The sequence below is a fragment of the Mustelus asterias genome, chromosome 9 (genome assembly GCF_964213995.1).
Source record: "Mustelus asterias chromosome 9, sMusAst1.hap1.1, whole genome shotgun sequence".
NCBI classification, from domain to species: Eukaryota; Metazoa; Chordata; class Chondrichthyes; order Carcharhiniformes; family Triakidae; genus Mustelus; species Mustelus asterias.
Genome location: NC_135809.1, coordinates 16675190 through 16688084, shown reverse-complemented (window position 1 = coordinate 16688084; position 12895 = coordinate 16675190). Strand labels below are relative to the sequence as shown.

General features: G+C 40.8%; 1 protein-coding gene across 1 annotated transcript in view; it reads right to left on the bottom strand.

Moving 5' to 3' along the window:
- The window catches only part of myrfl (myelin regulatory factor like), a 60123-nt gene that overhangs the window by 45649 nt on the left and 1579 nt on the right, over positions 1–12895 (bottom strand). The window contains exons 2-6 of the mRNA XM_078221079.1: positions 9839–9929; positions 7025–7086; positions 5378–5645; positions 5000–5097; positions 406–553 (exon numbers count right to left, since the gene is read on the bottom strand). Of these exons, the coding sequence (XP_078077205.1) occupies positions 406–553; positions 5000–5097; positions 5378–5645; positions 7025–7086; positions 9839–9929 (667 nt within the window). The remainder of the gene's footprint in view (positions 1–405; positions 554–4999; positions 5098–5377; positions 5646–7024; positions 7087–9838; positions 9930–12895) is intronic.

Genomic DNA, 12895 nt, shown 5'->3' with positions numbered 1-12895 from the left:
AAGACAAAAAGCTTTGACAGCATGTCTCTTTTTTCAGCAATTAAAAGCAGCAAATATTATTTGGACAAGACTTAAATTTTGAATATTTTTTTTTCACAGCATGAATTGGTTCATACAAAATCAGTGATTGCGTTGATTTTGTTGGCGAAGTTTATAACAGCATGTCCTGAGGTAGAATTGGTCATCTCTGGCAGCAAGCTCTGGATTTCCATGTTTAACTGGGTATGTGTGATGCCAGAGTTTGCTGTAGATTTTACAAAGTAATAACGCTGATGTTGAAAGCTTCACAATATTATGAAAATGAAGTCTGGGGGTAAGATGTTTTGCCATCTGTGGCACTTAAAAAGTTGGTGAAAAAAATGTTTAAACTTGGGAGCCAAAAATAAATATATAATGGGTACTTACAATTCATTGCAACTACTGTCATACAAAGTTGCCCAGTGATTGGGTTGAAAAGGATGCCATTTTAAACATGGAGAACCCCAGTCCATCGAAACTCCATTCTGACCATCAATATCGTAACTATTGACATCAATACTGTGTTCTCCGGAATCTTTGAGAAAATAAATGTGAATATGCAAATACAAATTCTGCCTGAGAATATTTCCTTCTGAGTTAATATTTCACTGAAGATTAAACTAATAGTCCACAGAAGATAAAACAGTCTGAAACCACCTGGAAGTTCCCCTCCAAGCCTCACACCATCCGGAATTGAAAATATATTGCTGTTCCTTCACTATCGCCGAGTCAAAAATCTGAAATACCCTCTCTAACAGCATCATGGGTGTACCTACACTACATGGACTGCAGTGGTTCAAAAACGTTGCTCACCACCACCTTCTCAAAGGCAATAAATGCTGGTCTAGCCATTTTTTTTAATGTTAAAAGAGACATGATGTTGGTTCTAAATCTTCAAACTGAAAGTGCATCCAATTTGCTTGATTATACAGAGAAATGCGATAAAATGAAAGCAAGCGTCACTGGGTGTACCACAGATCACCAGTTTGCACTTCAAAAAGTTACACGGGAAGATTTAATAAAAATTTGACTAAACAAATACTAAAAGATACATGCAATGATCCCATTAAAGGAAATTAGTGCCATACACAATTATAACGGAAGCTATTTATGAAAAGCTCCATTATCAAAGTTCATATTAGATACATCATCAAAAGATGATAGAATATTGGATTGAGGCCACATTTGATTGTGTCTAAATTCAAAGGCAGCACGGTGGCATAGTGGTTAGCACTGCTGCCTCACAGCGCCAGAGACCCAGGTTCGATTCCTGGCTTGGGTCTGTGCGGAATCTGCACATTCTCCCATTTGTGTGGGTTTCCTCCAGGTTTCCTCCCAGAGTCCGAAAGATGTGCTGGTTAGATGCTAAAATTCTCCCTCAGTATATCCGAACAGGCGCCAGAGTGTGGCGAAAAGGGGATTTTCACAATAACTTCATTGCAGTGTTAATGTAAGCCCACTAATGACACTAATAAATAAACTTAAACTCATTATCTCACACTTACTGGTTTTTACTCTGTGGTCCAGCTGTTTCCCACCTTCACCTTACTTCTTACTTACTTACCTTAAATTCTCCCTCAGTGTACCCAAACAGATGCCGGAGTGTGGTGACTAGGGGATTTTCACAGTAACTTCATTATAGTGTGAATGTCAGCCAACTTGTGACAAATAAATAAACATAAATCAGTGGGTGAAACTTGTCTTTAGGGGCAGCACGGTAGCACAGTGGCTAGCACTGCTGCTTCACAGCTCCAGGGACCTGGGTTCGATTCCCGGCTCGTGTCACTGTCTGCGTGGAGTTTGCACATTCTCCTTGTGTCTGCATGGGTTTCCTCCAGGTACTCCGGTTTCCTCCCACAGTCCAAAGATGTGCGGGCTAGGTTGATTGGCCATTCTAAATTGCCCCTTAGTGTCCCGGAATACATAGGTTAGAGGGATTAGTGGATAAATATGTAGGGATATGGGGATAGGGCCTGGGTGGGATTGTGGTTGGTGCAGACCCGATGGGCCGAATGGCCTCTTTCTGCACTGTAGGATTCTATGATTTACTTGCCTGCGATTTCTGCATCTCATTTCCCTTTCTCTTACCAGTTGCAGAGCTTTTGCCTTCCCACTTAGATGCAAAACACCAACATTGTTCTTTCTTACTCCTCTTTTGTCTTTCCCAATGTTTTGATCATGCACACCTAACCTCTTTCCATGGACTATGATCAGTTGTAGGTACAACATACAATTACAAATTAATAACACATTTATTAATCAAATTAAAATAGCTATTACATTTCCTTTGAACAATTTTGCAATGGTGATTTTTTTTGCTACAAACACTAGAATAGAATTGAAAAGATGAACTAATTCAGCACAAATTGAGGATCGTGCCTGGGGCCTCCAAACTTCATAGGCTAATTACTGATGAAGACTGTTGAGACATTGAGAACTACGAATGGGTTTTCTGCAGTTCAAATACAGCCGCATGGATGTTAAATAAGAACAAAAAATGCTGGATAAACTCAGCAGGTCTGGCAGCATTTGTGGGGAGAGAACCACATCAAAATGTTTGATGCATTAGGAAGCACACCAGAAACCCTGCCTCCAATATCAAGGAGCATAGAGGTATCCTACACCAACTTAGCACAGGCTTTATGCAGAACTTGGAGCCCGGAGCCCATCCTTTCAAGTATGGAACTGGTGGCCATCTCCATCAACACATTGTGGAAGCAATCATCAAGGCAATATCTGATAGCCAATGCCTCAACTTGCCCTAGGTTGTTTTCCAAGGCCTTCTGTGGTCCCTTCCACCGAAAGTCAACAGCCTTCCATCAGCCACTCATATGAATACAGATAAATGCACACAGAAGTCAGGCACGAAGGGTGATGAGTTTGATTTCGTTTGCAATAGAGCATGATTTAATTTATAAATTTTGACTGGAATTTGTATTTTATGTCGGCTTTTATTTTTACGCTGGGCCCAAGAGGACAATGTCATAAGGGAAGTAAGGAGTGTTGGAGTATTGATGAACGGGGAATTGGATTGGCATCACACTTGAATTAGTTCTTCAAGTACAGCCCAAGTAGAAAAGGGTTGTCTGGGTTCAGCCTCCACCTTCTCCTCTTCCGCCTTATCATTCTTGTGCTCCTGATCCTCGACTTCTTCCCTGATTGTTAGTGGCAAGGACTATTCCCTCATGTTGAGAAGATTGTGCATCAGACCAGCACACGTCTTGTGAGCTGCTCTGTCAGGACTCCTCCGGAGGAGTCCAGGGATCAGAAATATTGTACGCGAAAGGTCTGTTCTATCAGATTTCATGTGGAAGTGCCACTCTCAATGTATGCATGCTGGGTAAATTGGAGTCATGAGCCATAGGAAATAGCAGGAGTAGACCACATGGCCCTTGATCCTGCTCAGACATTCAAGATGATCCCCTTCAATTCAGTTTCCCGCTCCCAAATCCTTTCATTTCCTGACAATGCAAAAATCTACCTGTACCAACTTGGAATACACTTAACAATGGAGCATCTGCAACCCTCTGAGGTAGAGAATTCCAAATATTCTCAACTCAATGAGTGAACAAACTTCTCATCTCAATCACATATGATCAACTCCCTTATTCAGGGTTGTGTCCTGTATTTTAGATTCTCCAGCCAGGAGAAACAATACCTGTCTACCCTGTCAAGTCACTTCAGAATCTTGTACATATCAATAAGATCATCTCATATTCTTCTAAACTCCAATTGATATAGACCCAAATTTAACCATTATCGCATCTTAGAATTAAAAAAATATATATACTGCAATTATATAGAACATTGGTGAGGCCACACCTAGAGTATTGTGTGCAGTTTTGGTGTCTTTATTGGAGGAATGATGTCCTTGCTGTAGAGGGAGTACAATGAAGGTTTACCAGGCTGATTCCTGGGATGGCAGGTATATCATATGAGAGACCAAGTCGGTTACGATTGTACTCATTAGAGTTTAGAAGAGTGAGAGGGGATCTCTTAGAAACTTATCAAATTCTAGCAGGGTTAGACAGAGTCGATTCAGAAAGAATGTTCCCGATGGCAGGAGAGTCCAGGACAAGGGGTCATAGTTTGAGGATAAGGGGTAAACCTTTTAGAGCTGAGGTGAGGAGAAATTTCTTCAACCAGAGAGTGGTGAATGTGTGGAATTCACTACCACAGAAAGTAGTTGAGGCTAAAACGCTGTCTGATTTCAAGAAGAAATTAGATATCACTCTTGGGGCTAAGGGAAAAGGGGGAGGGGTTAAGGAGGATGATCAGGATTTGAATATGATCAGCCATGATCAAAATGAATGGTGGAGCAGGTTTGAATGGCCAAATGGTCTACTCCTGCTTCTCGTTTCTATGTTTCAATGTATGTTTCTATTTCTCGCATCTAGGAACCAATCTAGTGAAGCTTTGCTGCACCCCCTCCAATGTAATTATATTCTCCCATGGAGGGCAAATTTGAGCACCATACTCCACTGTGTGGTCTCACAATTGTACAATTATAGCAAGATTTTCATATTCCTGTACTCCAATTGCCTTGCAGTAAAAGTTATCATGTCATTTGCTTTCCTAATCACTTGCTGTACCTGCATGCTAGCTTTCTGTGTTCCTTGTATGAACATACCCAAGCCCCTCTGACCATCAACATTTGAAAACTGCACGCCTCTTAAAAAATACTTTGCTATTCTATACTTGCTGTTAAAGCAATCTTTGACCTGGTCCATTTCCAATACAGGCAACTGCAGCAATAAAGGCTGACTCCATCATTGGGAACACATGGATGGAATTGTTCAGTTACACGTGTTGACCATTTCATTGTCAAATACCAAGCAACTCTTTTAGAAGGTACAGATAGCTTTACAGAAAATTTATCCGAGCATCTCTTCAAAATTGCATTAAAGAAATTCTCCATACTTTTCAGCAATGGACAAATTCAAACAAAACAAAAATCAAAATGCATCCTGAATATACCTACTGGTGCCTTCTTGACTTTGAACATCACTCCAGGTATGATCAGTAATATTGTCACATAGGTTTGAACATTTCCTCTTCCTTGAATGTGGCATCAAAATTCTAGGACACAAGAATTTGTCAAATATTTGTAGAATACAAGTTGCATAATTGTAACTTTCTGGAATCAATTGCTCAGTACAAAAACTTTGCATTTATTACTTCCAGACTGGACATTTAATTCATTTGCTTGCTTTTAAATCAAATGCACTTCAATGAGCTAAAATGCAACAAGTGAATGTTGAGAACTACAAATTAATTAGATTTTGTTTAAATGCCCCAGATAATGGAATACAAACTGAAATGTAAATACTGTTTTAATATTTAAATGAAAGTTACTCACTCAGGGTGGTGATAGGTGTTCTCTTGAACTGGAAGAATTGGCCCACCGACATAGCTGGGCTGCATCGAACTGTTGCTTACAGGCGTATTTACATCGGGTTTCACAAAACTTTCCTGAAGTCTAAATTGCGTGTGTTGTTTTGGCAAGTTAGAATGAGTGGGGAGCACCAGCTCACCATATCTACACGGAGCTTTTGGATGGCTCATTGAAGAAGGCTGTCCCATTTGGGAATTAATTCCAGCTCCTCTTGTACCACTACACTGCACATCTGAATAAAATATAAAGTTATTCCAGCATCATCTCATTGCAAAGCATTTTTCATATAAACTGGAGTGTGATGAGGCAGGTGAAAACTAAATGAACATCTTAAATTTGACAGCCACATGCAAAGTAATCAACAGAAGGTCATTTGACCCATGATATCTATGCCGGTTCCATATCTACACAGTTCAAAACTATTCCCACTGCTCTGATCTCGATCCAAAGCCCTGAAATCCTCTGTTAACTATTCAATTTTCTCTCTAAAGATGCAGCAGTCCTGTTACAGTCAGTATCTACTGGAGAGTATTTCAAAGTCCAACAAATCTTTACAAAAGAAAAAATTCCTCTTAACCTCTGTTGTCATTCAGTGACCATGTTAAATTGATGACTACCCCTCCTCCAAACTGATTTTCAATATTAACTCTGTCAAACTCTTCACAATGTTAATAACCTCCATCTAACCTCGTCTTGGCTTCCCTGCTCCAGTGAAATAGAAACAGTAGTCCTAGTAATCCAGGGACCTGGACTAATAATTCAGAAATTAGAATCAGAGTCCCTACAGTGCAGAAAGAGGCCATTCAGTCCATTGAGTCTGCACCAAATCTCCAAAAGGGCATCTTACCCAGGCCCAACATCACCTCCCCTCCCTATCCCCGTAGTCCTGACATTTACCATGACTAATCCATCGAACCTACATATCTTTGGACATTAAGTGGCACATTTTGACAATCCATCTAACCTACACATCTTTGAACTGTGGGAGGAAACTGTAGAATGTGCAGGAAACCGACGCAGACATGGATAGAAGCTACAAATCGTATACAACAGCAATTTGTACTGATATGGCATCATTAACATAAAGCATGCTAAGGCACTTCAGACAAAGATTACAACAAAGCCAAAGAAAGATGTACTAGTAGGGGAGACTAAAAGCTTGGTTGAGAAGTGGGCTGTAAGGTTCTGGGGATTATTTTAAACCCAGGTATGAGTAGAATTTAGGGGGCATCATCTGTGGCAATGCAAGAGAGAAAGTCAACAGGATATCAAGGTCACAGGGTGAAGCAGATGTGTTGAGATTGGCAGTAGAATGTAAAGAGAAACGAATAGGACAGATAGAAGTGAGGTCCAATGCTGAAATTTGAGACCAGGAGAAACAGAAGAGATGGATTAGTGGCACGAAGGCAAATTATTTAAGTAATTACCACAAAATCACCTTTCAAACCTTGTATCTTTTATGTACGATGAGACCAAAGAAACAAGCATTTCCATGATAAGCGTTATGATACGTTTACACTAACTTACATATTACATACTCGTGCCCATTCCAAAGCCTTGTTTTACATAGAAAATGCAACATTAGTCATCTTGTACGGAAAAGTCACATACCTGTCATCTGTGGAGGCGAACAGTGCTCCGAAACAGAATCTGGTGGTGAATCTGGTAAAGTACTGCATTGACAGAGAAATGTTTTACTTTTTGGTAATGTACACTCAAATCAAACATTTTGTTGTGTTTGAGCACTTTTTCTTGCTTCACATCAATACAAACATGCCCATGTTGCATAGATCACTTCTGACTCCAGAGTACAATATAGTGGGACAAATAACAGTACTTCCAGAACGTGATGGACTTAGACCCCACTTATGTTTAAGTAAATGCCTGATGTAGTACTAAGTCAGAAACTAAGAATATGCCAGGTTATTCCTGGTCTGAGCCCAACAGCAGAGGGGGCAACAAAATCTGCCTCAGTGTACATAGGGTAAAGCAAGCAAAAGATGAAAATGCAGGAATCCCATTCCTGATCACCAAATAATACAAAATTGAGGACAAGATGAAGCGTGGCTGTGATTTTCCCATTGCTTATCCATAGCACAGTGAGGTAACCGCCCAACACCCACTTTCCAGGTTCACAGTGGTCATGGGCAAGACTCTGGAGTGTTGAAACCATACACTGCATCAATCACTCCCTTTAGGAAAAGTGAGCAAGTATACACTGCAAATAAACTACAAGTGGAACAATTTAACATGTTCCACAAAATTACAGAATCATAGGTTACAGCACAGAAGACCATTCAGCCCTTCTATTCCATGCCAGCTTTCTGCTAGAGTAATTTAGCTAGTTCTACTGCCAGCACTTTCCCCATAGTGCTCCAAATTCTCTCTCTTCAGGTGCTTATCCCATTTCCTTTTTAAAACCACGATTGAACATGCCTCCACCGCCCTCTCAGGCAATGTATTTCCAAATCCTAACCACTCTACATAATTTTTAAAATGTACCACGAGTTGCATTTGGCTCTTTTCCCAATCACTTTAAATCAGTGTCTGATTTCCATCCCTTCCATTATTGGGTCCAACTTCTCTTTTGACCCCATTGTACTTTGAGGTGGACAACCCCCACTCCTCTAATTTATTATAACTGAAGTGCCTCATCCCAGGAACCATTTTCTGCATCTTCTCTGATCCCTTCAAATCATTCCTAAAATTGGACATAATATTCCAGTTGAAACCAAACAAGAATTTTATAAAGGTTTGTCAGAACTTCCTTGCTTGATGCCTCTATTTTTTTTTCAAGCCCAGGATCACAGATGCCTTTTTAACCACTTTCTCAGCGTGCCCTGCTACCTTCAACAATTTGTGCCCATATATTCTCAGGTGTCTTTATTCCTGCATCCCTTTCAGAATGTACCCTTTGTTTATGTTGCCTCTCCTCATTATTCCTATCAAAATGTATCACTTCACACTTCTCTGCATCAAATTTCATCTGCCGTGTGTTCTCCCGTTCCACCAGCCTGCCAATAGCCTTTTGATGTTCATCATTATCCTCTTCAGTTCATAGTTTTCGGTCATGTGCAAATTTTGAAATTGTGACCTAGACTTCAGAAGGCAGGTCATCAATATGTATCAAGAGGAGCAGTGATCTGAGTACCAATCCCTGGGAACTCCACTGTACACCTACACCATTACTCTCCATTCCCTGCCAGTCAGCTGACTATGTATCCATGCTACCACTGTCCATTTTATTCCATAGATTTCAATTTTGCTGGCAAACTTATTTATCAAATGACTTTCGGTGGCACGGTGGTTAGCACTGCTGCCTCTCAGCGCCAGGGACCCGGGTTCGATCCCCGGCTTGGGTCACTGTCTGTGTGGAGTTTGCACGTTCTCCGTGTCTGCGTGGGTTTCCTCCCGATGCTCCGGTTTCCTCCCACAATCCGAAAAATGTGTTGGATTGGCCGTGCTAAATTCTCCCTCAGTGTACCTGAACAGGCGCCAGAGTGTGGTGACTGGGGATTTTCACAGTAACTTCATTGCAGTGTTAATATAAGCCTACTTGTGACTAATAAATAAAACTTATACTTAACTTAGTGAAGTCCATATTGATCACATCGACCACATTACCCTCATCAACTCTCCCTGTTACTTATCTAAAATTCAGGTCAAACAGTAATTGCCTTTCAAATCCATGCCAGCTTTCCTCAATTAATTTACATTTCTTCAAATAAGTGCTCATATTGTCCCAGGTTATCATTTCACTATGGCCAGCATCTCTGCAATATCCGGCCTTACTCCACCCTCAGCATCCAGTTCTGGTAACTTTTCACCTTTATCAACAGCCAGCCTTTCTAAAACTCTTCTTTACCGATATTTTTTGTCCAGGCAATTAGTATCTCAACTATTGCCTTATTCACCATGATTCCTGCAGTACCCTTCCTTGGTAAAGATAGATGTCGAGTCCTCATGTAGCGCTTCAGCCATGTCCTCTTTCTCAAAGTGTGGACCCCCTTTTTGGCCCCACCCCTCCCCTTACTAACATTTTACTATTTATATGCCAGTGAAGACGTTTGGATTCCCTTTTATGTTAGCTGCTATTCTCTTCACACTTTCTTTGCCTCTCACTTCCCTCTGAACTTTCTATATTCAGCCTACATGGAATTTAAAGCACAGAAACACGCCATTCAGCCTAATCAGTCCACGTGGGTGTCTATGCTCCACTTGAGCCAACACTCATTTACAGATCAGAAATAATTTAATTGATGGAGGTTCTACACACACCTCTATGACTCAAATATCATGATGAATGATAAACATAATGAGGGTGAAATAACAATTGCAATTCAAAGGTCAAGTTAATAGGCACACAAAATGAATCAGAAATGCCATTAAAATATTACTTCCCCAAGTTATCACCAAACTACTTACATGGCTCCTGGATCCAGGTCATTACTAATGTATGCTTCCAGCATACTGGTGTCAACACAAGAATTCTCTAGTGCTCCACTGAGATCCTGACCTAAAGAGAGAAAAATAAGCCACTGCTCTTTTGCACAAATAAGTTCATTTTATAATACAAAGGCACTAAAGATCATTCATTTGCTTAATAGCATACCTATCTGTCCACATAGCTGCTATAATTTTGGAATCTATGTCTATGCGTTGTCATGTAATCATTCAATTTGCTATCTTTCTTATTAAAAAAAACCTTTTCATGCAACTAATTCACCACTGGAGAATCTGATCAGCATAACCGCGGACAAGTAGCAGCCAAGAAAATCATTGTAGATAATAATTCAGAAGAGATGGAAAAAATCAAAAAAATGAGCAGGATTCTGAGGCCTTCAGAGACACTCTGGTTGAGGGGATGGAATCTCAGTATGCATTTAAGTAAATATGACATGTTAACAAGGTTCTCTGCCAAAGGTTTTAGCAGCCAGGGAGCAGTGGCATAGTGGTATTTTCACTATTGTCATAGTGGTAATCCAGAAACTCGGGGTAATGCCAGCACAGATGGTGGATTGTGAATTTTTTAAAAAGTAATTCAGAGTCTAATGATGACCATGAAACCATTAATCATTGTCCTAAAAACCCATCTTATTCACTAATGTCCTTTCGGGAAGGAAATCCACTATCCACGCCTGGTCTGGCCTACATGTGAGGGCCATCAGCAGCAGCATAATTGTACTCAACCACAATCTGTAACTTAGTGGCCTGGCATATCCCCACTTTACCATTGCCATCAAGCCAGGGATCAACCCTGGTTCAATGAAGAGTGCATGAGGGCATGTTTTAAAGGATCGTCCCTCACCAAGCAATTCCAGCGCAGCTACACCACTGGAATCTACATGGCAACATGGGAAAATTGCCCAGGGATGTCCTGTACACAAAACGCAGGACAAATCTAACCCAGCCAATTACCACCCATCAGTCTATTCTCAATTATCAGTAAAATGATGGAAAGGGTCATCAACAGCACGATCAAGTGGCACTAGCTTAGCAATACCTGCTCACTGATGCTCAGTTTGGGTTCTGATAGGGTCACTCAGCCCCTGACCTCATTAGAGCCTTGGTTCAAACATGGACAAAAGAACTGAATTCCAAAAATGAGGTGAGTGTGATAGCCCTTGAGATTAATGCAGCATTTGATCGAATGTGCCTTCAAAAAGATCAAGCAAAACTGAAGTCAAAGGGAATTAGCGGGAAAGCCTCTGCTGGTTGGAGCCAAACCTCACAGAAAAGAAAATGACTGTGGCAATCGTCTCAGTTCAAGGACACTCAGGAATTCCTCAGGGTAGTGTCCGTGGCACAATCATCTTCAGCTGCTTCATCAATGACCTTCCTTCCATCATCAGGTCAGAAGTGGGGATATTTGCTGATGATGGCACAATATTCAGCAGCATTCGCGACTCCCCAGAGACTGAAGCTTTTCATGTCCAAATGTAACAAGGTCTGGACAATAACCAGGCTTGGGCTGATTTGTAAAGGATCAGTCACCTCGAATGAACATGATTTAATTTTTTGAAGAGCTGTTTCAAGTAGTTAACGGGAAAATGTCTATTAGAATCATGTAATCCTACAGTGCAGGCGGCTATTCAGCCCATCAAGTCTGCACCGACCACAATTCCACCCAGGCCGTATCCCCATAACCCCCTGCATTTACCCTAGCTAGACCCCCTGACATGAAGGAGCAATTTAGCATGGCCAATCCACCTAATCTTTGGACTATGGGAGGAAACTGGAGCACCCGGAGGAAACCCACGCAAACACAGGCAGAACATGCAAACTCCACACAGTGACCTGAGCCGGGAATCGAACCCAGGTCCCTGGCGTTATGAGACAGCTGTGCTAACCACTGTGCCACCGTGCTGCCCAATTTTATTATTTATACTGACTTTCAGAAGCCATTTGATAAAGTTCCTCAGAGACTATAGCTAAAATTGAAGCTCATGGAACTGAAGGCAAATTATTGACCAGGTTTGAAAACTGGCTGAGCAGCTGGAGACAGAGCAGTATGTGACTTGTGATTATACAACTATTCACTGTATTTGTTAACAGCTTAGATGATGAGATGGAAAGGTGGCATTTCAAAAAATACGGCCAAAATAGATTCTCTCCGTCTACCTTATCTGTTCTATAAAGAACAAAGAACAGTGCAGCACAAGAAGAGGCCTTTCGGGAAGCATAATATTACCAAGATATTGACAACCTAAATGAATGTGCAAAATTGAGGCAAATGGATTTCAAACTTGGCAATTGTGAGGTTATACACTTTGGATCTAAAAGGATAGAAGAGTGATTTTCTAAGTGGTGGAAAGTTAGGAACACTAAAAATCCAAATAGACTTGGGGGTTCATGTACCTTAATTATTAAAGTGTCATGAACAGTTACAGAAAATCATCAATAGGTATGCTAATCTTTTTGGCGAGAGGAATAGAATACAAGGCAGTAGAAGCTATGCTTCACTTACACAAGGCCCACATTAAATTACACCTGAAATACTGAGAGTTCAGTTCCGTTCTGGGATCAAGATCTTAAGATGATTGTATTGGTCTTGAATAGAATGCAGCATAGGTTTACCAAAATGATACCCAGTCACAGGTTAAATTATTAGGAAAGATAATAAAAACTAGGGTCACCTGTTTTACATGGATTGTACTTACTGGGAATAACACTACCAGAAGGATGTGGAGACTTTGGAGAGGGTGCAGAGGAGGTTTACCAGAATGATACCTGGTTTGTAGGGTATTAACTATGAGGAGAAATTGGACAAACTTGGTTTGTTTTCACTTGAACGTCGGAGGCTGGGGGGTGACCGGATAGAAATTTACAAACTAATGAAAGGCATGGATGAAATGGATAGTTTGAGTCTTATTCCCAGTGTAGAAATGTCATTTACTAGGAGACAAAGGTTAAGGTAAAAGCGGGGAAAGTTTAAAGGAGATGCAAGAGGCAAGTTTATTTTTGCAGAGTGTGGCGAGTACC